At 35.8% G+C, this 25,964-nt stretch overlaps 1 protein-coding gene across 1 annotated transcript in view; it reads right to left on the reverse strand.

The window, feature by feature from the left end:
• Nucleotides 1-307: 307 nt before the first annotated feature.
• The window catches only part of LOC124527229 (small ubiquitin-related modifier 2-like), a 66,964-nt gene continuing 41,307 nt past the window's right edge, over nucleotides 308-25,964 (reverse strand). The window contains exon 3 of the mRNA XM_047100439.1: nucleotides 308-460. Within this exon, the coding sequence (XP_046956395.1) occupies nucleotides 308-460 (153 nt within the window). The remainder of the gene's footprint in view (nucleotides 461-25,964) is intronic.

The following is a 25,964-nucleotide window of genomic DNA, read 5'->3' on the forward strand; positions in this document are numbered from 1 at the left end:
CTCACTTGCTCAGTTTGGTTACTTTCTATTACCCTGTCCTCCAGGTCACTGATTCATCCTATTTCATTCAATCTAGTGTATTTTTTATTTCAGTTGTTTTATTTTTCTGTGAATGGTTATTTTTCATTCTCTGTTAATCACCCCACTGATGTCCTCTATTCCCAAATCCAGTGAAGTCCTTTATGATCACTACTTTAAATTTTCTATCAGGAATACTTCTTGTCTTCATTTTGCTTAGGTCTCTTGCTGTGATTTTGTCCTATTGATGTGGGACATATTCCTCTGTCTCCTCACTTTGCTTAACTCTCTATATCTGTTTCTGTGTGGTATGAAAGTCAGATATGTTGTTGCTCTTGAGAGTAGTGTGCATGGGCAGGGTACGCACTTTTAACAAGGCGATGCCGGTATTCTTCCACAGGGGATTCACAGCCACTGCAGAGGCAAGGCTGGCCAGGGCCACCTGCAAACCATGTGGGTGGTTTATGTACTTTTAACAAGGTGTATGTATCCTTCATGGGAGGTGACCAGCTGCTACCGGGACCAAGTTCCCACAAAGTGGACAGTCAGGAGTCACAATGTTGGTAACATTTGTACAGGCCTTCTGGGGGAAGGGACCTTCAGTGCCAAGAATGAGGCAAGCCCTTCTTTATGGGATGGGGTGTGCTATAAGACAGTTAGGTAGTGAATGCCAGTGGTAACTAGTGTCTGAAGCTGAGGTTGTGTTTATGCTAGGGGGCAGGGGAGGGAAATGGTACCAGTAAGCTCCTTTGTTCCTGGAGAAGTCCCTCAGTGAACTCTGAGATTAGCAAACCACTCTCTCTCCTGTCTGCAGCAGGCATTTTTTCACATTGCCTTTTTTATGCTGTATCTCCTTGGGTTGTTTGTTGTGCATGTCTTTAAGAGCAGGTACTCGACTTCCCACGGCTCTCCCAGCTGTCCCAGAGCTAGCCCACTGATTTTTAACGTTCCAGGCTTTTAGTCCTGCTGGCTGTTAAGAACTCATAAAATTTGACCACTCTGACTTTCAAATCCAAATGCTGTCAGATTTGTCTTCCCCGAACAAGCTTCCTGGTGTGATAGTGTGTTTCTCACCCATTTACACAAAAGTGACTCCTTCCCTCTGGAAGCCAGATCCCTGGAATTTATCTCCCCCTGGCATAACCTCACTTCCTTCCCACTTCAATATGGTCTCATCTCTACATTTAGTTATGAAATTCGGTTTTTTTTCCCAGTATTTACATCATTTTCTGGGTCACTTACACTGATGAGAGTGTTATCTAGTTGTATCCTTGGGATGAGGTGAGCTTAGGGTCCTCTGCCATCTTAACCAGAAGTCTCTCATTTTGTTTGGCTTCACATTCCACATATAAGTGAGAAATACAGTATTTGTCTTTCACTGACTTATTTCATCTAGCATAATGCCTTCAAGGTGAATCCATGTTGTTGTAAATAGGAGTTCCTCATTTTTATTTTTATGGCTGAATAGTATCTTGTTGTATACATATACCACAACTTCTTTATCCATTCATTCATTGATGGACACAGCTTGTTTCCATGTCTAGGCTTTTACAAATATTGTTGCTATGAACATGAAGGTGCAGATATCTTTTTGAGTTTGTGTTTTCATTTATTTGGATATAGTCCCAGAAGTAGAATTGCTGGATCATGTAGTAGTTCTATTTTAATTTCTAGAGGATCCTTTATACTTTTTTTCAGTACTAGCTGCATCAATTTACAATCCCAGCAACAGTGCACAAGGATTCCCTTCTCTTCACTCCATGCTGGCATTTGTTATCTCTTGTCTTTTTGATGACAGCCATTCTACCAGGCATGAAGTGATATCTCACTGTGTTTAAATTTGTACTTCCCTAATGCCTAGTGATATTTAGCATCTTTTCATGTAAGTGTTTGCCTTTTGTATATCTTCTATGGAGAAATATCTATTCAGGTACATCACCTAGTTTCTGTTTTGTTTTGTTTTAATTGTAACAAGTGGGATCATGAGTACTATTGTTAAATCTGTTTTACAGTTCATTAGTTGGTAGTATTGAGTAAATTACCTATAACTTTTTTGAGTCTTGATTTTATCACATGTAAACTGGAGATGACCAATTCAATATTCTGAGGATCAAATGAGACACTATGTATAATTACCTCACAGTGTGGCACATAGTTTTCTTATTTTTAATCTTCAATTATTAGGCCTATAAAAGGTTATTTCCTTGAGTTAAACTGAAATTCTTGATTGGATCCTTCGGAGAGATGTACTGCTTCCATCACTTCCTAATCATCCTTCAACTTTCTGAGTTAGGACTTGTATGCACTCCGGTATACATGAGGAAAACTATCTGCTCTCTCCCTTCTACACAAACATACTTAATCTTGATTTATGTATCTTTGTATTGAAGTGCAGCATAAAATAAAATATTTTATTACAATTGAGACAGTTGTTAGGAACCATTTAGTCTAGTACTCATAGAGGAGATTTTTAACTTAGCCAAAGTCACAAATTGATAGGTAGAGCTAAAATTCAGCCTCTCCCTCAGAAAACAAACAAAAATGCACACTCATTTTTTATTGAATAAATTTGATGTGTAACATTGTGTAAGATGTATAGCGTTTACTTGATACATTTATGTAATGTAATATGATTGCAATGTCATTATATTTACACATTAGGGCACAATTTTATTATCTATTATGCTGTGCATTATACCTCTATGGATTATTTGCTACTCATTGCAAGTATGTACGCTTAAACACCATTACTCTTATCCCCCATCCCCACCCCATCTCCTGGTAACCACTATTTTATTGTTTTTTGCAGGTTTAACTTTTTGTAGCTATTGCATATAAGTGATATCATAGTGTACTTGTCTTTCTTTAAATTATCTTGCTTAGCATAATAGTTTCAAGGTTTATCCATATTTTCACAGATGGGACAGCTTCATTTTTCATGGCTGAATAATATTTCATTGTATATAAGTACAACATCATTTATATCCATTCATTCACCAATGGGTATTTGGTTTGTTCCATATCTTCACTGTTATGAATAATGCTGTGATAAACATGGGAGTGCATATATCTCATGTAAATTTTATTTTCATTTCCTTTGAGTATATAGCCAGAAGTGTAATTGCTGGATTATAAGATTTAATTTTTTGAGGAAATGCCATATTGGTTGGACCATTCCTATCAACAATATACCAAGTGTCCTCTTCACCACATCCTCACCAGCACCTGTTGTCTCTTGACTTCTTGATGATAGCCATTCTAAGAGTTGTCTAGTGATATCTCATTATGATTTGGATTTACACTTACCTGATGATTAGTGATATTCAGCATCTTTTCATGGTTGGCCATTTTAATGTCCTCCTTGGAGAAATGTTTATTTAGTTCTTTTGCCAATTTATTTTCACTAGATTATTTTTTCTTGTTATTACCAAAATGACTGGGTTATTTATATATTTTGGATATTAACCCCATATCTGATAATATGTTTTCAATTGTTTGCCCATTCTGTAGTTTGTCTTTTAATTTTTTCAATTGTTTATTTTGCTGTGTAGAAGCTCTTGAATTTCCCCTGGCTTCATTTATTTTTTTTCTTTTGTTGTTTGTGCTTTTGCCATCATGTCCCCCAAATTATCACCAAGACCAAAATTGATGAGCTTCTTCTCTACATTTTCTTCCAGGTCTTATGTTTAAGTTTTTGATCCATTTTGAGTTAATTTTTGTGACTGGTGTGAGATAGAGAGATCCAATTTCATTGTACCACATGTGTTCCTACAGTTTTCCCCAAACCATTCAGTGAAGATACAATCCTGTCCCCAGTGAGTTCTTGTTTCCCTTATCAAGTATTAGTTGACAGTATATGCTGGGGTTTAGTTCTGGGATCTCTATTGTCTACCATTGTTTGATGCATCTGCTTTTGTGCCAGTACCATACTGTTGTTATTACTATGGCTTCGTAATATAGACTGAAATCTGGAGGTCTGTTACCTCCAGCTTTGTTCTTTTATTTTCCTCAATTGTTTTGGCTATTTGGGGTCCTTTGTGGTTCCACACAAGTTTTAACATTGTTTCTTCTATTTCTGTGAATAACTTAGGCATTTTGATGCGGACTGCTTTGAATCTTTAGATGATTTTGGATAGTACCGCCATTTTAACAATATTAATTTTTCCAACCCATGAACATGGGTTGTCTTTCCATTTGTTTGTGTCATCTTTAATTTTTTTTTTCAGCAAAGTTTTGTAATTTTCATTGTATAGATTGTTCACTTCCTTGGCTAAATCGATTCTTAATATTTTATTGTTTTTGATGCTGTTTTTAATGGGATGATTTTATTTCTTTTTCAGATGCTTCATCACTAGTGTTAAGGAATGCAATGATTGCTGTATGTTGATATACTATAGTCTGCATGTTTTGTATCTTGCCATTACGGAAATGGTTATTACTGAGATGGTTATTAATCCTAACTCTTTTTTTTTTTTTTTTTTTTTTTGCTTTACTAATTCCTTGGGATTTTCTTTGTATAAGATATCATACACAAGTAACAATTTTACATCCTCCTTTCTGATTTGCCCTATTGTTATTCTAGCTAAAACATCTAATACTATATTGAATAGTAGTGGTAAGGGTGGGTATCTTTACATTGTTTCTGCTCTTAGGAGAAACAGTTTTCTCCTCTTTGAGTGTCATGTTAACTGTAGAACTGTCATATATGGGTTTTATTATGTTGAGTTATATTCCTTCTATATCTACTCTGTTAAGGGTTTTCATCATAAAAGAATGTTGTCAAATACCTTTACTGCATCCTTTGATATGTAATTTTTATCTTTAATTTTATTGATGGGTGTGTTATATTTATTAACTTGCATATTTTATATTATTGCATTATATTTATTAACTTTGCATATTTTTATTCATGCTTGCATGCCAGATATAAATCCCACTTAGTCATGGTGAATAGTCTTATTTGTTCTAGGATTTGGTTTGCTAATATTTTGTTGAGAATTTTTTTTAATGTTTATTTATTTATTTTGAGAGAGAGAGGTGAGAGAGAGAGAGAAAGCAGAAGGGCAGAGAGAGAGGGATAAAATCCCAACCAGGCTCCATGCTGTCAGTGCAGAGCCTGACTTGGGGCTCCATTTCACAAACCATGGCCTAAGGTGAAATCAGGCTAGACACTTAACCAACCGAGTCACCCAGGTGCCCTGAGAATTTTCATGTCAATATTCAAATAATTAATGATATTGGTCTATGGTTTTCTTCTGGTATCCTTATCTGGTTTTGGTATCAAAGTAATGCCAGCCTCATAGAATTAGTTTGGAAGTATTTTCTTCTCCTTGATATTTTGAAAGAGTTTAACGAAAATTGGTGCTACTTGTATAAATATTTGGAAAATTCTCCAGTGAAGATGTCTAGTCCTGGAGTTTTCTGTGTTGAGAGTTTTTTGATTACTAATTCATTATATTGACTTGTTATTGGTCCATTTGGATTTTCTATTTCTTCTTGATTCAGTCTTGGTAACTTATGCGTTTCTAGAAATATATCCATTTCTTCTAGGTTGTGTAATTTGTTGGAATAAGTATAATTATTCATAGTAATCTCATGATTTTATGTATTTCTGTCGTACTAATTGTAATGTCTCCTTTTTTTATTTGTCTTTTTGTTTCCTAGTCTAGCTAAAGGTCTGTGAATTTAATCATTTTCAAAATGAACCCTTAGTTTCATTGATCGTTTCTATTATTTTTCTAGTCTCTGTTTCATTTATATCTGTAAAGGATCTATATTTCCCTCCTTCTGCTAACTTTGGGTTTCTTTTCTTTTTTTTTTAAATGTTTTAATGTTTATTCATTTTTGAGAGAGAGACAGAGTGTGAGCAGGGGAAGGGCAGAAAGAGAGGGAGACAAAATCCAAAGCAGGCTCCAGGCTCTGAGCCATCAGCACAAAGCCTGACTCAGGGCTTGAACCCACGAGCAAGATCATGACCTGAGCCAAAGTCGGATGCTCAGGTGACTGAACCACCCAGGTGCCCCTTGGGTTTCTTTTTCTATTTCCTTAAAGTGTAAAGTTAGGTGGTTTGAGATCTTTCTAATTTCTTAGTGTAAGGGTTTAGGGCTATCAAATTTCCTCTCAGTATTGCTTTTGCTGGATCCTACAATATTTGGTAAGTTGTGTTTTTATTTTTATTTGTTTTGAGATTTTTTTAAAATTTCCCTTTTGATTTTTTCTTTGACCCAATGGTTATTTAGAAGTGTGCAGTTTAATTTCAACACATTTGTAGAACTTCTGTCTTATACTGATTTCTAGTTTCATAGCATTGTGGTCAAAGAAGATAGTTGATATGATTTCAATCTTAAATTTGCTATAACATGTTTGTGGCCTATCATAATATCTATCCTAGAAAATGTTCCATCGTACCTGAGAAGAATGTCTATTTTATTGCTGTTGGATGGAATATTCTGTATATGTCCGTTAAAATCATTTATTCTAAAGTGTGGTTCAGTTCTGACATTCCTTTGTTGATTTTGTCTGGATGATTTATCCATTGCTTACAGTAGAGTACTGAAATACCCTTCAATTATTGTATTGTTATTTCTCCCTTAAGATATATTATTAATTGCATAATGTAGTTAAATGCTCACTTGGGAGTGTATATATTTATGTGTTAAGTCTTCCTGATACATTTTTTTCTCTTTATCATTATATTCTTTGTCCTTGTTACCCTTTTTGGCTTTATGTCTGTTTTACATGATATAAGTATGGGTACTACACCCACTTCCTTTTGGTTTCTTTTGCTTTGAGTATCATCCTCCATCCACTCAATTTTGAGCCTATGTATGTCTTATAAGCAACATGTAGGTGTTTGTCATGTTTTGTTTTGTTTTTAAATCCATCCAGCCCCTCTGTGCCTCTTGATTGGTGAGTTGAAATCATTTACGTTTAGGGTGATTACTGACATATAAAGATTTACTATTGCCATTTTATCTTTTGACTTTTGGTTATTTTGTTTCTCCATTGTTCCTTTTAATTTTGTTTTTCTCTACCTTTTTTTTTTTAAGTTTATTTATTTGTTTTAGAGAGAGACAGCGATAGTCCAAGTGGGGAAAGGACAGAAAGAGAGGGAGAGAGAGAGAATCCCAAGCAGTCTCCACACTGTCAGCACAGATCCTGACACAGGGCTTGATGCTACAAACTGTGAGATTACGACCTAAGCTGAAGCCAAGAGTCAGAGGCTTAGCCAAATGAGCCACCTGGGTACCTCTATCTTTGTTTCTAAGCTGGTGATTTTCCATGGCATTTGCTCAGTCTCCTATTTTTGTTTTTGTTTTTTTGTTTTTGTTTGGTGTCTCTGTTCTAGATTGCTGCTTTATGGTTTACATAAAACATCTCATAGATAAAATAGTCCTTTCTCTGACAGTATCAGTTTATCTACATTTTCCTGTAAAGGTTGCATTCTTTTTGTCTTCCCCTTTTACATTTTTGATATTACAAATAACCTCTTTTTATGCTGTGATTTTTACTGAGGTTAAGCTGTAACCTTTATGCTATAGTGAAGAGCTTACTGTATTATTCTTTAAAAAGTTAAAGTATTCTGTCTACTTGTTGGAGTTTTGTGTCCTCTCATCTTTTCATTTCAGCTTGAAGAATTTGTTTCATCATTTTTTGTATGCCAGGTATAGATGTGGTGAACCCTCTCAAATTTTGTTTTGGAAAGCCCTTATTTCTCCTCTATATCTGAGAGATAACTGCTGGATTGAGTGTTTTGGCTAGCAGTTTTTATCTTTCAAAATTTGAATGTGTCATTCCATTCTCTCCTGGCCTGTAGATTTTCTGCTAAGAAATCTGCTGATTAGCATAAAGGGAATAATTTAGTAGGTTACTGTCTCCCCCCCTCCCCCGGATGCCTTTAAAGTTTTTTATTGTTACATTTGACAGCATTAAGATCATGTGTCTTGGAGAAGGTGATTTGGCATTGAAATAATAAGGTGTTTTATTTGCTTTGTGGACTTTTAAATGCAATTTCCTCCCCAGGTTTGGGAAGTTCTCAGCTCTTATTTCTTTAAATATGATTTCTGCTTCCTTCTCCCTCTCCTCTCTTTCTAGGACAGCCACTATTCTTATGTTGGGTTTTCTAATGGAGTCAGGCAGTTTTCACAGAGTTTTTTCACATTTTAAGTATCTCAGGTTTTTCTCTTCCTCCCCCTTATTCATTCATATATTTCTATCCCTGAGCTTGCTCATTCTCTCTTCCATATGATCTGCTCCATTCCCAATGCATTATAATGCATTCTTCATCTGATTTATTGAGTTCTTTAGCTCTAGAATTTGTTTGTTTCTTTTTTAGAATTTCAAAATTTTTGGTAAAGTACTCTTTCTGTTCATTAATTTTATTCCTGAATTTATTGTATTGCCTGAGCTTTCTTGTAGCTCATTGGTTTTCTTCATAATGGCTATTTTAAAATCTTTATCAGATCACATTCTTCCACATCTTTTGGTACAATTGCTGGAAAATTGTCATTTTTTTATGATACCATATTACGATGATTTTTCATGGTGTTTGATGAGATGTGCCTCTTCATTTGAAGTAGCAAAGACCTTTCTCATTTAGGCAATGCTTTGTGTACTTTGATTCAACAGGTTGGTAGTAGAAGCCTTCCCTTTGTCTTCCAGAAGGTGGTGCTGTAGCACAAGTTTTTGGTTTCCCTTAACTGACCTGACCTACCCCTAACGCTGGGACCTTGTACATATATGTTTAAAAAAAAGTGGGGGGCAGTGTGTGGTTTGGACTTTGGGTTATAGATATGCCCATGGGCTTGTGGGGAAATCCACAAGTGGGTGAGGAACTCCAGAGATCCATGGGCAGTCCCCAATACCTCCTAGGGAGACACTTTCTTATAGTTCTCTTTGCCTACTTCCTTTCCCTTTCCCTTACTCCGCCGCCCCCCCCCCCCCGCCCCCAGCCAGGCTTTGGGGTCTCTCTTTTGAGAGAGCAGAGAGCAACTAGTCCTCCAGCTTCAGCACACTTGGTTGGGCATATCTCCCCTCACCACATTTACTTTCCACTTCTACCAGAAAATTCATGCTGGCTTGTTGATGGACCGGTCAGTGTTTTCTTTGTGGTCATCAACTCTGCTGCCACCAGCCCTACTGCCCTTTCCCTTCCTCTACCACCTCTACAGCCCCATCTACCCTCTTTCAGGTGCACAGATGGATGGATCTCTAAGGTATCCTGGTATGCTCTGCACAGGCTTTGTAAAAATTAGTCCTATCTATCTATCTATCTATCTATCCATCTATCTATCTATCTGGTTTGGGATGTGTCATTAGTTGTAAGTCAAAAGGGAGAGAGAGAAAACAACACATGCTGCCATGATGCTGACATCACTCTGATATACTTCTCCTTGTTATTCACACTCCGTTGTTTGAGAACTAGTATTTATGTACTTATTTTAAGATCTTAAAGGGAGATAAGCAATTCTGCTTCAGGTCTGTATAAATATTAAGAACTCTTAAATTTTATCCAGAGACCTCAGCAGTAAACAAATGTGAAAAACCAGGATAAGTGTTCTGCCCAAAGTGTATACCCAATAAGTAGTCAAATTATTCCGTAAAACAGGTCTAAAAACTAACTCCATACATACTTTGAAATACAATGGTTTTAGAGTATGTATTTATCTTCTTGAAACACAGAAAACCCTACTTTTATGGGAGGATCTGATCCTTTCCTAGATAGTCAGAAATAACATTGGTGGAACAGATCTCCTTCTAATTAAAATGCTGTGCTATGATTTGAGTTCCTGACACTATCATTCTTGGACCCCAGGTAAGACTCTCTAAATGAAGATTATAATGTAGTTTTGGCTGAATATATAATAGACAGGTTTACCCAATCTTTGTACATCTAAGTGCAATGTCAGAAACTTGTTAGGGAGAATGATTTGTTGTAAGGCTGCAGGGCTTGTGGTAGTTTTGAATTCATTATTGTGCAAACAGGGCGGGACAAGTTGTTATATCTGCACCAGCCAGATAGATGTTGAAAGGGAGTTATCAATTACTATTCTGACAGGACTATATCATTTTGAGCACAGACATAGCTAGCCTAGCTCTACCACAGTTAGGTAGTAAATATTTCTGGTTTTTAAAATATTGTATCCCCACATTTTGGGGTTACAGAAGTAATACCTGATGCTGTGTAAATAATAATGTAGGGCATGACCATTTTATTACACATCCTAGCTCTCGCATTATTCTTATTATTCGTGTCTCTTTGCTTGTCATTCTCCCTGGTAGTATGTAAGCATCTTGAGGATCAGATCATGTATTGTTCATCTTTGCATCCCCAGTGTGTAACTGAATACCTGACACAGAGTAGATTCTCATATATATATATATATATATATATATATATATATATATTTTTTTTTTTTTTTTTTTTTTTTTTTAATGAATTGAAAAACTGTATTAAAAGGCTATAACTAAAGAACGATTAGCCAGTACTTCCTATAGCGAGTCTGGATGGGCTATGGATAAATGATTTATTGTTCATGTTTAAAATATGGACATAATTCTATATACCAACTGGTTGAAAGTATGAAGGAGGAAATGAAAGTTTTAGTGTTCTTTGTTAGATATTGGGAAGATCATGTAGATCTTTCACAGATAATGTTTTAGTAAATTATGTCATCTACTATAGTCTCTTTGGGGAAAACTCCAAATAAACTGTAACCTCAGTAAAGTTTGATACCATGCATATTTTGCCAATCACTTTATCTGTAGTGCCAACAATAGGGCCTGACAGGTAATAGGTACTTAATATATAATTGTTGAATTATCACTGAGCACTTTTTGTTGATCTACACCTTGTCTCATTCTAAAAATGATAGGGGAAACCTAACATAAATAGATACAAGTAGAAAAAAGATGTATAAAAATTGGGATAAAGGGAAAATTGGTAGAAAAATTAAGTTGAATGGGTAAGAGAAATCAATGAAAAATATGAAATATAATCTTGTGTAGGTGTGTGTGTGTGTGTGTGTGTGTGTGTGTGTGTGTTATATTTACTTTACGGATGTCAAGAAAAACAAAAGAAAATATCCAAACCAGTAACACCATACCATATGCTGTCAGTGCTCTCTGCTAAACCTCTCAGTGTGTTCCAATTAGCATTCAGGTGGTTATTCCTGCATCTGTGCCTAGGACTCTTTACCCTAGAACTTGAGGAAGCTGATGCAAGTGCTGAGTTGAGCAGCTTCAACTTAAGACTAGCAATAGTTGGGATAAGAATATCCCTATCCCCTTATTAGTTAGGAGTGACCCTTTTAAGGCACATGTTTTTTTGTTGTTTTAAATCATTTCCCACCATCTATCTGAAGGATTAAGCTTCAGTAGCCCACTCTGGTATCTTTTTCATTTTCTTCCCTTCTCTATATTGCCTCACCACTTCTTTGCCAGTGTTCCCTGCTCTTTCCAAATAAACTGCCTTAAATCTAATCTTTGTCTTAGAGTGTGTTTCTTATTAAAGCCAAAATAAGACATGTCAATAAAAATTATATTCCAAAAGTGAGTAGGGTAAAATAAGCCGTATTGACAGGAAGCACACTTTTCTGAAAAAAAAGCTGCTTCATGGACACTCTTCGAGTGGATAATGGCTGATGTTTAAAACAACATTTTTGATGACCTTGATCAGGCAATATCTCTCTCTCCTATGATCATGATAACTTCTCACTATGAGATGAATTTGAGGAAGGAAAAAGAACATTTAACCCAGCTGCAGAAAGCACTGCTTGCTCCTCTTCTGGATTCTCCATAAACTAGTATTAGGGTTATTCTATCTTTGCTGACTTGACTACCATTGCATTTCAGCCCAATTGTCATCTACGTTTGTCACTTTGGTTTTACTCATTTGAAGGCTACTGTTCATTAGCTACTTGTTACAGTTTGGGCTGACACACTGCTCACTTTCCAAGTCTCTCCACACATCTAGTGTCACACTTTTTCCTTGTGAATTTACCTTTCAGAATAAAAGTTGTCATGCATGATCCCTATGGAGATGAGCAGGCTTTTTTTTTTCTCCCAGGGAAAGAATAAGGAAAATATGATATGCTGACACATCAAATACTTAAGCCAAACAGTTCATTAATGTACCTATACATTTTTTATCAGGAGTCTGATGGGCAATGGTAGTCTGTCACCTGCTTCCTGCTCTTGGACGCAACTAGTTGTCATGTCTCTTAAGCATCTGTAATACAATTCTGGAAAGTAAGTGTGCTTGACTTTTGTTATAACTTTGTTTCTTTTGCCACCCCCTAATTCAATAAAAGCAGGAAAACAAAATTCCAGGAAAGTAAGAGTTAACAAAGAATTGAATGAAGTGCGAGATTCAGGCCATGGTTAGATAACTTAAAATAAGCAGATCGTGCCATAGTTGGTCTAGTTTTTTAGCTTCTTTGACAGCTTGTTCAGAACATCATAGTCTAGCTGTGATTAATTGTTTGGCTATCATTTGTTAATATGGCAGAGTAGAAAAAGGGGAAAAAACTATGCTCTTGAAGATGAGACATGTCACATAGACATAGGAAAAAACTGGGTTTATAAACTCAAAATGAAATATATTGGTGAACAATTAAGTGATGAGTAATCAGTACAAACCACCAGTATGGAAAATTCCTCATTTCTCAACACCTGTCACCCTCTCTGCTCTCCCTTCCCTAACAACCCTTCTTTTCACATGTCTGAATATGTGGTATCTTTGGTAGGTACCAAAGCTGTCAGTTTCTTTATATATGGTAAACACTATAGCTAAATGTTAATAGAGAAACAACACTTGCATGTGTCTAATTTAGGTAAGGCAATATCAGTCTGAATATTAGAAAACAGATTAAAAGAATATAGGTCCCTGAATTGGAGGTCAGCATAGAATTGGAGAGTAGAAGGACTATTATAGAGGATTTTATTAATAATAAACATTTGCTGAAACCTCGTTTAGTGCTAAACTCACTACCAAACCCACTTTATGCCATTCCGTGTTTAATCCTGACAATAACTTTGACTTAAGAACTGTAATGGTGCCCCTTAGCAAATGAAGGAATTGAGCCAGAGAGATTAGTTGTCTAAGGGTAAATGGTAGAGTCGGCATTTTTAGTTAGACTGATTCCAGAACCAACAGGCTCAAATGAACCCCAATACTCATGGAGCCAGGTGACTGTAGCTGATGGATAGCTTATTACACAATGAGAGAAGAAAAAAGAAATGAGAGAAGAGAAGAAGAATCTAGAAATCTTCAGTAGCTGGGTATGAGAGGAAAAATATTAGGTTTCCGCACTTCCAGAAATTCCAGTAATACCAGAGAAGAGATTTCTTGGGAACCCAAGGAGAATGAATATTAGATCAGAAATGGCTTGGGTCTAGGCATCAAAGTCAGATATTCAAGAAAATATTATTATCAAGCAAGTAAAAAACATAATGTGTGTATAAACTTGCTTATGAATAGATTTCTTAGATGTCATTAGCAACTTAAGAATAGGTCCTTCATTGAGACAAGGTGTGTTGCCTTCCCTAACAGTTGTTTCTGAGTCATGGACTCACTTCTAGGAAGATACGAAACTGAGGAGGAGGCTAGCCATCCAGAGCACGATTATGCAGGATGGGGCAGCAAGCCAATTGCTATTCACCAGGTTTTACATTAAAGTTACTTCAAAGATTGTTTCAAATCTCAACTTCAATTTGCTCATGTTGGGAAGAACAGAACAATAACAAAAGTTTCTTTTGCTACATAATCCAGGTAGTTGTAGAGTAGGTGAGGACGAATAGGATTAGTATTTTCGAATGGAGTGATACTGAAAAATGAGCAGAGGCCATCATTATAAATTAATGGATGGGATTAAAAGAGGTTAATGTATGTATTGTAACTTTTACAGATGCTTTATATGAAAAAGAAAGGTTTTAGAAATGTTGCATGTGGTTTTCTTGTCTTACTTATTTTCATTGTATGACTACATTTGAAAACTCCTGAAAACTCCTTCAGTAAAGAAGTCCTACTAATTTTGTTTAACTCTGTTTCCCAAACATATTTCTCCTAAAGAATTTATTTTTTCAGAGAATAACTTTTAACATCTAACTGGTGAATCTAGGCTCAATTTTGGGAAAAATTTCTGTGGTTAAATCACTTCATTTTAGATAGGATAGAAATTAAGAGGTAATTTATTTGGTATGTATAGAAAAATATAAGCATTTGTTGAGTCCTACCATATGTCAAACACATATTCCAGGTCATTGGTAATGACAAAGATCCCTTCCCTTTTATAGAATTTAATATTGCCCGTGACAAGTTGTCTTCTTTAGAACAGAGCAATCTCATTGATAAGAAACTTCCATTTATGGAGCAGCTGGGTGGCTCAGTTGGTTAAGCCTCTGACTTCAGCTCAGGTCACGATCTCACATTTTGTGGGTTTGAGCCCCGCATCGGGCTCTGTGTCAGATTCTGTGTCTCCCTCACTCTTTGCCCCTCCACCACTCTGTCTCTGTCTCTGTCTCTGTCTCTGTCTCTGTCTCTCTCTCTCAAAAATAAATAATATATATATATAAAAAAGAAACTTCAATTTGTGATTTTCAGAGCATTCCCACAAATCAAACTGATATTTCAAAGAGGTTAAAAACTGAAGCGAACATATGATATCTCTTAAAATCTGAGACTTCAGATTTAATTAAGGATGTATCAGAATGAGATATGAACCAGATATATCAAGTTACATTTACGTAATCCAATATAGCCTAATAATCAGTCACATTTAATACATATGTATTTTGTTTTAATTTCCACTTTGTGTGTTTCAGTGGCCTCATCTCTCCAGTTCACTTAATTATTTATTAGATATGATTTTCATTTCTAAACTAATCTGTACTTTTTCATTTTATTTTTAGAATTGAAATACACTTTACCTACTTCTGCAAGATTTAAAGATTATGTTTTGATCCGTAATTTTCAAATAGTAATTCCTACATTTTCACAATTAAATCATACCAAGTGACATAATTCTCCTCCCTGCCCCCAGTCTAGATACCCAGATACTTTCAGGAACCAGCTCAAACATTCTCCTCTTAACTTGCTAACACTGTGTGCCCTGCCCCCACATTCTCCTGTCGATCTGCCCCATGCAACTACACTCACTCAGTGGAAGTTCCTCTAAAGCAGCTCCTGACACATATCATTCTATAAACAGTCCAGGCAGTGCCCTGGGCTAACTCCTATCCTGGAGAGAGAGGAAGGTGACCACACATACCAGTTTGACTGCAGCTCCAGCAGTGGGCTGGGGTAGACATTTGCTCTGATTGCTAGCCTATCCTCCCACGGACACCTCACAGAGGGCAGCACATTTAGACAGCCCTGCAGTTCATGGTCATTGCAACTCCAACAAATGGACTGGGTAGACACCTGCTCTGACTGCAGGTCCTTCCTACCAACCAAAGGCTCTCAAAGGATACGCAGGGAGAATATCCTGTAGTTTGCTGTGACCACAGCATCAGCAACTGGGAGGAGGGCAGGCATCTGGTTTAACCCAACTACAAGCCAATGGCAGCCCCACAATGGCCCCTTCATGGCACAGGGAGTAAACCCTGCCCACAACAGGCAAATTGGGCCATTGCAGCTTACTGCACTAATGGCAAACACAGCTCAGCCATAATAGTAGTGTGCACACAACACACAGGAGACACTCCTGAAGTGCCTGGTTCTGGCAAACAGGGAACATTACACTTTAGGGCACCACCGGACCTCTTCTTCATAAGACCACTATTTTCAAGATCAGGAGTCACAGTTGACTTTCCTAACACACAGAAACAGGCACAAAGTTTACGAAAAATGAGGAGACAGAGGAATATTTCACAAATGATAGAACAGGACAAAATCACAGCAAAATAGCTCAGTGAAATGGATATAATAAGCAATATGCCTGACAGAGAATTCAAAGTAATGGTCATAAAGATACTTCCTGGACTTTAGAAAAGAGTGGAGGTTCTCAGACTTCCAACAAAGAGTGACAGAAAAAATGACATGAAGAACTCAATAACTGAAACTAAAAACAGAACAAAACAAAACAAAACAACAAAAAAACACACAAAACACTAGAGGCAATCAATAGTAGTTTAAAGAAAGAATGGATCCCTGAGCTGGAAGAGAATATAATGGAAAGCAACCAAGTTGATCAGCAAAAAGGAAAGAAAAGAATGATAGGAGAGCCTCGGCAGCTCAGTTGGTTAAGCATCTGTTGGTTTTGGCTCAGGTCATGATCTTCCGGTTTCACAATATCGAGCCCCACAGCAGGTTCCATTCTGACAGTATGGATCCTGGTTGGGATTCTCTCTCTCCCTCTCTCTCTTCCCCTTCTCTGATCATTCTCTCTCTCTCTCTCTGTCTCTCTCTCTCCCTCCCTCCCTCCCTCTCTCCCTCTCTCCCTCTCTCCCTCCCTCCCTCTCTCAAAATAAATACACTTTTAAAAAAGAAAAACTGAGAAATAATGAGAAAAGTTTAAGGGACATCAACAACACCCTCAAGTGTAGTAACATTCACATTATAGGTATCTCAGAGGAAGAAGAGAGAGAAAAGGGGTTAGAAATTTTATTTGCATAATAACTGAAAACTTCCTGTATCCGGTGAAGGACACAGACATCCATTTCCAAAAAGTACAAAGAGTCCCCAGCAAAATCAAACCCAGGAGGTTCACACCCAGACAAACAATAATTAATATGGCAGAAAGCAATGATGAAGAGAGAATTATAAAAGCAGCAAGACAAAACAATTATATATAAGGGGAACTTCATAAGGTTGTCAGCTGGTTTTTCAGCAAAAACTTCAGGCCAAAAGAAGTATGTATTCATGGTGGTGAAATGAAAAACAAAAACAAACAAGCAACAACAACAATAAAACCGCTGCATCTAGAATACTCTATCCAACAAGGCTAAATTTCAGAAAAGGAGAGATAGTTTTCCATACAGAAACAAAATATCAAAAACTTTAGTTTATCACCACAAAGGCAGCCTTACAAGAAACATTAAAGAGAATTATTTGAGTATAAAGTAAAGGCAATAATCAGGAGTAAGAAAATTAGAAAAAGGGAAGAAAAATCACAGTTAAATACAAACAATAAAAATAGATTAATCACTTATGAAACCAGTACAGAGGTTAAAGCATAAAAACAGTAAAATAAATTATATCTACAAAAAGTCCAGGAATTCACAAAATAAACGAATATAAAGTATGATATCATGCACATAAAACACGGGGAGAGGGGTAAAAATCTAGTGCTTTTAGAATGGATTCAAACTTAAGCAACCATCAACTTAATAGATTGGTATATGTATAAGTGTGATATATCAACCTAACTGTAACCACAAATCAAAAACCTGTAATATATATGCAAAAGATAAGAGAAATGAATCCAAGCATATCACTAAAGAAAGCCATCAAACCAGAAGGGAAGACAATAAGGGAAGAAACAGACTAACTACAAAAACAACTGTAAAATAAGTAACAAAATGGCAGTACATACATACCTATCATAATTACTTTGAATGTAAATGGACTAAATGCTGCAATCAAAAGATAAAACAGCAAGGCCCATGTATATGCTGCTTATAAGAAACTCATCTAAGATCTAAAGACACTGGCAGATTTAAAGTGAAGTGATAGAAAAACATTTATCATTCAAACAGAAGAAGAGAGCTTGGGTAGCACCACTTATATTGGACAAAATAAACTTTAAAACAAAGACTGTCATAGGATACAAGGAAGGACACTACATTACATAATGGGAACAATTGTATAAGAAGATATAATAATTGTAAATGTGTATACACCGAATCATAGGAGTACCAAAATACATAAAGCAGCTGTTAACAGACACGAAGGAATAAATCTGTAGTTATAAAATAATAGTAGAGAACTTTAACACCCCACTTACATCAATGGGTACATCATTCAGATAACAAATCAACAAGGAAACAGTGGCTTTGAATGACACATTGGACCAGATGAATCTAACAGTTAAAACATTCCATCCTAAAACAATGGAATACATTCTTTTCAAGTGCACCTGGAACATTCTCCAGAATAGAGTACATATTAGGCCACAGAACAAGCCTCAATGAATTAAAAAAGACTGAGTCATACCATGCATTTTTTTCTGACCACAATGTTATGAAACTAGAAATCAATCACATGAAAAAAATATGGTACACAAATACATGGAAGCTAAATGAGGTGCTACTAAACAATGAATGGATCAACCATGAAATCAGAGGAAATTTAAAAAAAAATACATGGCTACAAATGAAAATGAATACATGAAGGTCCAAAATATTTGGAATGCAACAAACGCTTTTCTAACAGGAAAGAGTACTCAAGAAGCAAGAAAATTTTAAGTAAGCAACCTAAACTTATAGTAGAAATAAATGAAATAGAGACTAAGAAAACAAGAGAATAGATCAATGAAACCAGGAGCTGGTTGTTTGAAAAGATAAAATTGATAAGCCTTTAGCCAGACTCATAAAAAAAGACTCAAAATCAGAAATGGAGAAGAAATAATAATGAAATACAAAGGAGTGTAAGAGAAGAGTATGAAAAATTACATACCAACAAATTGGACAACCTAGAAGAAATGCATAAATTGCTAGAAATATATAACTTTCCAAAATTAAATGAGGAAAAAATAGAAAATTTGAACAGTCTGATTACCAGCAATGAAATTGAGTTAGTAATCAACAAACTTCCAACAAACAAAAGTCCAGGACTTGATGGCTTCACCTTTAAAGAACCATTAATACCTATTTGTCTTGAACTATTTCAATACATAGGAGAGGAAGGATAGCTTCCAAATTCATTGTATGAAGCCATCATTACCATGATACCAAAACCATAAGAAGAAAATCAACTACAGGCCCATATTTGCTATTATATTAGCAAACCAAACCCAATGATACATTCAAAAATCATTCACTACAATCAAGTGGGATTTATTCCAGTTATGCAAGAGTGGTTCAACATTCACAAATCAGTCAACATGATATATTGCATGAATAAGAGAAAGGATAAACACCATATGATCATCTCAATAGATGTAGAAAAAGCATCAAACAAGTACTACATCCATTCATGATAGAAACTCTCAACAAAGTAGGTGTAGAGGGAACATAACATAATATAGGCTGTGTATGAAAAAACAAAGCTGACATCATACTTACTGGTGAAAAACAGAGCTTTTTCTCTAAGATCAGAAATAAGATACGGATGTCTATGCTCACCATTTTTATTCAAGATAGTACTGTACTCCTAGCCATAGCAGTCAGACAACAAAAAGAACCAAAAAAGGCCTCCAAATTGGAAAGGAAGAAGAAAACCTTTCAGTATTTGCAGATGACATGATACTATTATAGCAAACCCTAAAGACTCCACTGGAAAACTATTAGAACTGCTAAATCTGTAAATTCACATGGCACAAAATTAATATATAGAAACATGTTGAATTTCTATACCTTAATAATGAACTAGCAGAATGAGATATTACGAAAACAATCCCATTTACAATTGCACCAAAATAAAAAAATACCTAGGAATAAAATTAACCAAGGAGGTGAAAGACTTGTTCTTTGAAAAGGATAAAATACTGATTAAAGCAATTGAAGATGACACAAACAAATGAAAAGAAATTCCATGTTCATGGATGGGAAAAACAGATATTGTTAAAATGTCCATACTCCCCACAACAATCTATAGCTTTAAAGCAATCCCTGTCAAAAAACCAACAGCATTTTTTTCACAGATCTAGAGCAAATAATCCTATAATTTGTATGGAACCATAAAAGACCCTGACTAGCCAAAGTGATCTTGAAGAAGAAGAGCAAAATTAGAGGTTATTAAAATCCCAGATTACAAAGTTTTCATTAGTTAAAATAGTATGGTACTGAGACAAAAATAGACACATAGTGCAATGTCAAATAATAGAGAAGCCAAAAATAAACTCACACTTTTATGGTCAATTAATCTCCAACAAAGAAGGCAAGAGTATACAATGGGGGGAAAACAGTGAACAAATGATGTTGGGAAAACTGGACAGCTACATGCAAAAGAATGAAACTGGATCCCTTCCTTAAACCATACACAAAGTTAAACTCAAAATGGATAAAGACCAAAAGGTGAGATCTGAAACCATGCAATTCCTAGAAGGAGACATAGGGTGTAATTCCTTTGACATTGGCTGTAGAAATATTTTTCTAGTTATGTCTCCTCTGGTATGGGAAACAAAAGCAAAAGTATACTATTGGCACTGCACCAAAATAAAAAGCTTTTGCTCAACAAAGAAGTAATCCAAAAACAAAAGGTCAACCTGTTGAGTGGGACAAGATATTTTCAAATGATATATCCAATAACGGGTTAATATCGAAAATATAAACAACTTATACAACTCATTCCCTTCCAAAAATTAAAGAATCCAAATAAAAATGGGCAGAGGTTATGAACAGACAGTTTTCCATGGAAGATATACAGATGACCAAAAGACAGATGAGCAGGTGCTCAACATAACTAATCTTCAGGGATATACAAATGAAAACAATGAAATATCACCTCACATCTGTCAGAATGGCTAAAATAAAAACACAGAAAATGTTTAAGTCTTGTCGAGGACACCGAGATAAAGGAAACCTTCATGCACCATTGGTTGTAATGCAACCTGGAGCAACCAAGGTGGAAAACAGTATGGAAGTTTCTCAAAAAATTAAAAACAGAACTACCATATGATCCAGTAATTGTGCTACAGGGTATTTACCCAAAGAATATGAAAACACTAATTCAAAAAGATACATGTACATCTAGGTTTATTGCAGCATTATATACAACAGGAAAGATATGGATGCCATTGAAGTATCCATCTATAGATGAATAGATAAATAAAATGTGGTATATGCACACAATGGGCTATTAGCCATAAAAAGAATGAAATTTTGCCATCTACAGTATGGATGTATCTAGAGAGTATAATGCTAAATGAAATAAATCATTAAGCAAAAGACAAATACCATATATCTCACTCATTCATGCAATTTAAGAAATAAAACGAAGAAAAAAAAGCAAAAACGTACTTTTATTTTAGAGAGAGAGAGAGAACACAAGTTGGGGATAGGGGCAAAGAGAGAGGGAGAGAATCTTAATGAGGCTCCACACTCAGCGCAGAGCCACTTGATCCCATGACCTTGAGATCATGACCTACGCCGAAATGAAGAGTCAGAAGCTCAACTGACTGAGTCACCCAGGCACCCCAAAAATAGACTCTTAAGTGTAGGAAACAAACTGGTGGTTGCCTGGAGGATGGATTAAATAGGTAAAGGGGATCAAGAGTACACTTATAATGACTTGCACTGATTAATGTATAGAATTCTTAAATTGTTATATTGCATACCTAAAGGAATATAACACTTTATTAATTACAGTTTAATAAAAAATGTTTTTAAAGGTGAAATGATTTAATGGGAGTTATGCTGCCAAATTTAAAAAATGTATATAACATAATCACTCAGAAAGAAATATAATCAACAGAAATATTTTCTATAATGTTTTTGATACAATTCTCAGGTTTTAATTAGTAAATGCAAATGAAAATACTAAATTTCAGACTGTCATCATTCTTGGAGTCTAAGCAAAAAGAGCATTTTAAGGTTTTGGATTCTGGGGTATTTTTGAATTCCATTCTGGTTGAGAATTTTGTTATTTTATAATGAAATATGTTGGGTGTGAATTATTTCTGGAACACTGATATGTTAGGAATATTAGGAAATGAGTAGATGAGTGGTCATTGTGAAGTGAAACCAGATTATTCTGTACCACAGACTTTGCATTAGATGAATAAACTCTCCAAGGGCAAATTTTGAATCAACTTTACATTCTTCCAGAGCCAATCAATTTGTAAGAAGGGATTTATTAAATATTTGCCAAATGAGTGAATGAATGGGTAAATGAATAGTTTAATCAATGAATGCAATACTGCATCCTGGCCATCTTTAATAACACTTCTTCAAAGTTCCAGAATTACACATTTACAAAGTTCAGAATTAAGTTTAGGATATGGGATTCATTTAGTACTTGAATTGCTTGGTGTAAATGAAAGTAGCTAATGATATGGAGGAACACATTGTAATAAGTATCACCAGGAAAATAGCCGTTTCAATTTCGGAGACAATGCCTGAGAACTTACAAATATCATTTCATTCATTCAAGTATTGTTCTAGGCATTGTGGCTATTGTAAAAAAAAAAAAAAATCCCTTCCTTAAACAATTTGTGGAATTTAAATGAAATTTCATTTAAATAGTAAATTTAATAGTAAATTCATTTAAATAGTAAAAAATAAGGATAAAAATAAAGTTGAATAAGGGAGATAGTGAAGCATACTTTTTTAATTTTTAATTTTTTTAATTTTTAATTTTTTTAAATTTACATCCAAATTAGCATATAGTGAAACAATGATTTCAGGTGTAGATTCCTTAATGCCCCTGACCCATTTAGCCCATCCAACCTCCCACACCTCCTCCATTAACCCTCTGTTCTCCATTTTTATGAGTCTTTTATTTTTTTGTCCCCCTTCCTGCTATTATATTTTTGTTTCCCATCCCTTATGTTAATCTGTTTTGTCTCTTAAAGTCCTAATATGAGTGAAGTCATATGATATTTGGCTTTCTCTGACTAATTTCACTTAGCATAATACTCTCTATTTCCATCCACGTAGTTCCAAATGGCAAGATTTCATTCTTTTTGATTTTTGAGTAATACTACATTGTATATATATTCCGTATCTCTTTTATCCATTCATCCATCGAGGGAAATTTGGGCTCTTTCAATACTTTGGCTATTGTTGATAGTGCTGCTATAAACAATAGCAGCATGTATCCCTTCAAAACACCACACCTGCATCCCTTAGATAAATACGTAGTAGTGCAATTGGCTGGGTCATAGGGTAGTTCTATTTTTAGTTTTTTGAGGACACTTCACTCGGTTTTCCAGAGTGGCTGCATCAGCTTGTATTGCCTCCAATAATGCAAAAGAGATCGTCTTTCTCTGCATCCTCAACAACATCTTTTGTTGTCTGAGTTGTTAATGTTAGCTATTCTGACAGGTGTAAGGTGGCATCTACTTGTGATTTTGATTTGTATTTCCCTGATGATGAGTGATGTTGAGCATTTTTTTCATGTGTCGGTTGGCCATCTGGATGTCTTCTTTGGAGAAGTGTCTATTCATGTCTTTTGCCCATTTCTTCAGTGGATTATTTGTTCTTTGGGTGTAGAATTTGGTAAGTTCTTTATAGATTTTGGATACTAACCCTTTATCTGATATGTCGTTTGCAAATAACCTCTTCTATTCAGTCGGTTGCCTTTTAGTTTTGCTGATCGTTTCCTTTGCTGTGCAGAAGCTTTTTATTTTGATGAAGTCCCAGTAGTTCATTTTTGTTTTTGTTTCCCTTGCCTCTGGAGACGTGTTGAGCAAGAAGTTGCTGCACGCAAGATCAAAGAGGTTTTTGCCTGCTTTCTCCTCGAGGATTTTGATGGCTTCCTGTCTTACATTGAGGTCTGTCATCCATTTTAAGTTTGTTTTTGTGTATGGTGTAAGAAAGTGGTCCAGGTTCATTCTTCTGCATGTTGCTGTCCAGTTTTGCCACCACCACTTGCTGAAGAGGCTGTCTTTATTCTATTGGATATTCTTTCCTGCTTTGTGAAAGATTAGTTGGCCATACATTTGTGGGTCCATTTCTGAGTTCTCTATTCTGTTCCATTGATCTGACTGTCTGTTCCTGTGCCAGTAACGTGCTGTCTTGATGATTACAGCTTTGTAGGATAGCTTGAAGTCCGGGATTGTGATGTCTCCTGCTTTGGTTTTCTTTTTCAAGATTGCTTTGGCTATTCAGGGTCTTTTCTGGTTCCATACAAATTTTAGGACTATTTGTTCTAGTTCTATGAAGAATGTCAGTGTTATTTTTGATAGGGATTGCATTGAATATGTAGATGGCTTTGGGTATTATTGACATTTTAACAATATTTTTTCTTCCTATCCAGGAGCATGGGATCTTTTTCCATTTTTTTTTTTTTGTGTGTCTTCTTCAATTTCTGTCATAAGGTTTGTATAGTTGTCAGTGTATAGATTTTTGACCTCTTTGGTTTGATTTATTCCTAGGTATTTTATGATTTTTGGTGCAATTGTAAATGGGTTTGATTCCTTGATTTTTCTTTCTTTTGCTTCATTGTTGGTGTATAGGAATGCAACGGATATCTATGCATTGATTTTATATACTGTAATTTTGCTGAATTCATGAATCAATTCTAGCAGTTTTTTTTTAATTTTTTTTTCAACGTTTATTTATTTTTGGGACAGAGAGAGACAGAGCATGAACGGGGGAGGGGCAGAGAGAGAGGGAGACACAGAATCGGAAACAGGCTCCAGGCTCTGAGCCATCAGCCCAGAGCCCGACGCGGGGCTCGAACTCACAGACCGCGAGATCGTGACCTGGCTGAAGTCGGACGCTTAACCGACTGCGCCACCCAGGCGCCCCTCTAGCAGTTTTTTTGTGGAATCTTTTGGGTTTTCTATATAGTGTATCATGTCATCCGCCAAGCATGAAAGTTTGACCTCCTCCTGGCCGATTCGGATGCCTTTTATTTCTTTGTGTTGTCTGATTGCATAGGTAAGACTTCCAATACTATGTAGAATAACTGTGGCGACAGTGGATATCCCTGTCTTGTTCCTGACTTTCGGGAAACCTCTCAGTTTTTCCCCATTGAGGATGATGTTAGTGTTGGGTCGTTCATATATGGCTTTTATGATCTCGTGGTATGCTCCTTCTATCCCTACTTTGTTGAGGGTGTTTATCAAGAAAGGATGCTGTATTTTGTCAAATGCTTTCTCTGCATCTATTGAGAGGATCATGTGGTTGTTGTCCTTTTTTTTATTCATGTGATGAATCATGTTCATTGTTTTATGGATATTGAACCAGCCCTGCATCCCAGGTATGAATCCCACTTGGTCTTGGTGAATAATTTTTTTTTAATGTATTGTTGGATCTGGTTGGTTGATATCTTGTTGAGGATTATTCCATCCATGTTCATCAGGGAAATTGGTCTATAGTTCTCCTTTTTAGTGGGGTCTGTGTCTGGTTTTGAAATCAAGGTAATGCTGGCTTCATAGAATGAGTTTGGAAGTTTTCTTTCCATTTCTTTTTTTTAGAACAACTGCTAGAGAACAGGTGTTAACTCTTCCTTCAATGTTTGGGAGAATTCCCCTGGAAAGCCATCTGGCCCTGGACTCTTGTTTTTTGGCAGATTTTTAAATACTGATTCAATTTCCTTACTGGTTATGGGTCTGTTCAAATTTTCTACTTTTTCCTTGTTGAGTTTTGGTAGTGTATATGTTTCTAGGAATTTGTCCATTTCTTCCAGATTGTCCATTTTCTTGGCATATGATTGCTCATAATATTCTAGTATTATTGTTTTTATTTCTGCTGTGTTGGTTGTGATCTCTCCTCTTTCATTCTTGATTTTATTTATTTGGTTCCTTTCTTTTTTCTTTTTGATCACCTGGCTAGTGATTTATCAATTTTGTTAATTCTTTCAAAGAACCAGCTTTTGGTTTCATTGATCTGTTTTACTGGGTTTTTTTTTTTTGGTTTCAATAGTATTCATTTGTTCTCTAATCTTTAGTATTTCCTGTCCTTTGCCGGTTTTGGGTTTGATTTGCTGTTGTTTTTCCAGATCCTTAAGGCATAAAGTTAGGTTGTGTATCGATGACCTTTCTTTCATCTTTTGGAAGGCCTGAATTGCTATATACTTTCCTCTTATGACCGCCTTTGCTGTGTCCCAGGGGTGTGGGTTGTGGTGTTATCATTTTCATTGGCTTCCTTGAACTTTTTAATTTCCTCTTTAACTTCTT

This window comes from Lynx rufus, unplaced genomic scaffold, assembly GCF_022079265.1.
Source record: "Lynx rufus isolate CCGP_SWC_20201006 ecotype Redwood Valley unplaced genomic scaffold, mLynRuf1.p SCAF_5, whole genome shotgun sequence".
Lineage (NCBI taxonomy): Eukaryota > Metazoa > Chordata > Mammalia > Carnivora > Felidae > Lynx > Lynx rufus.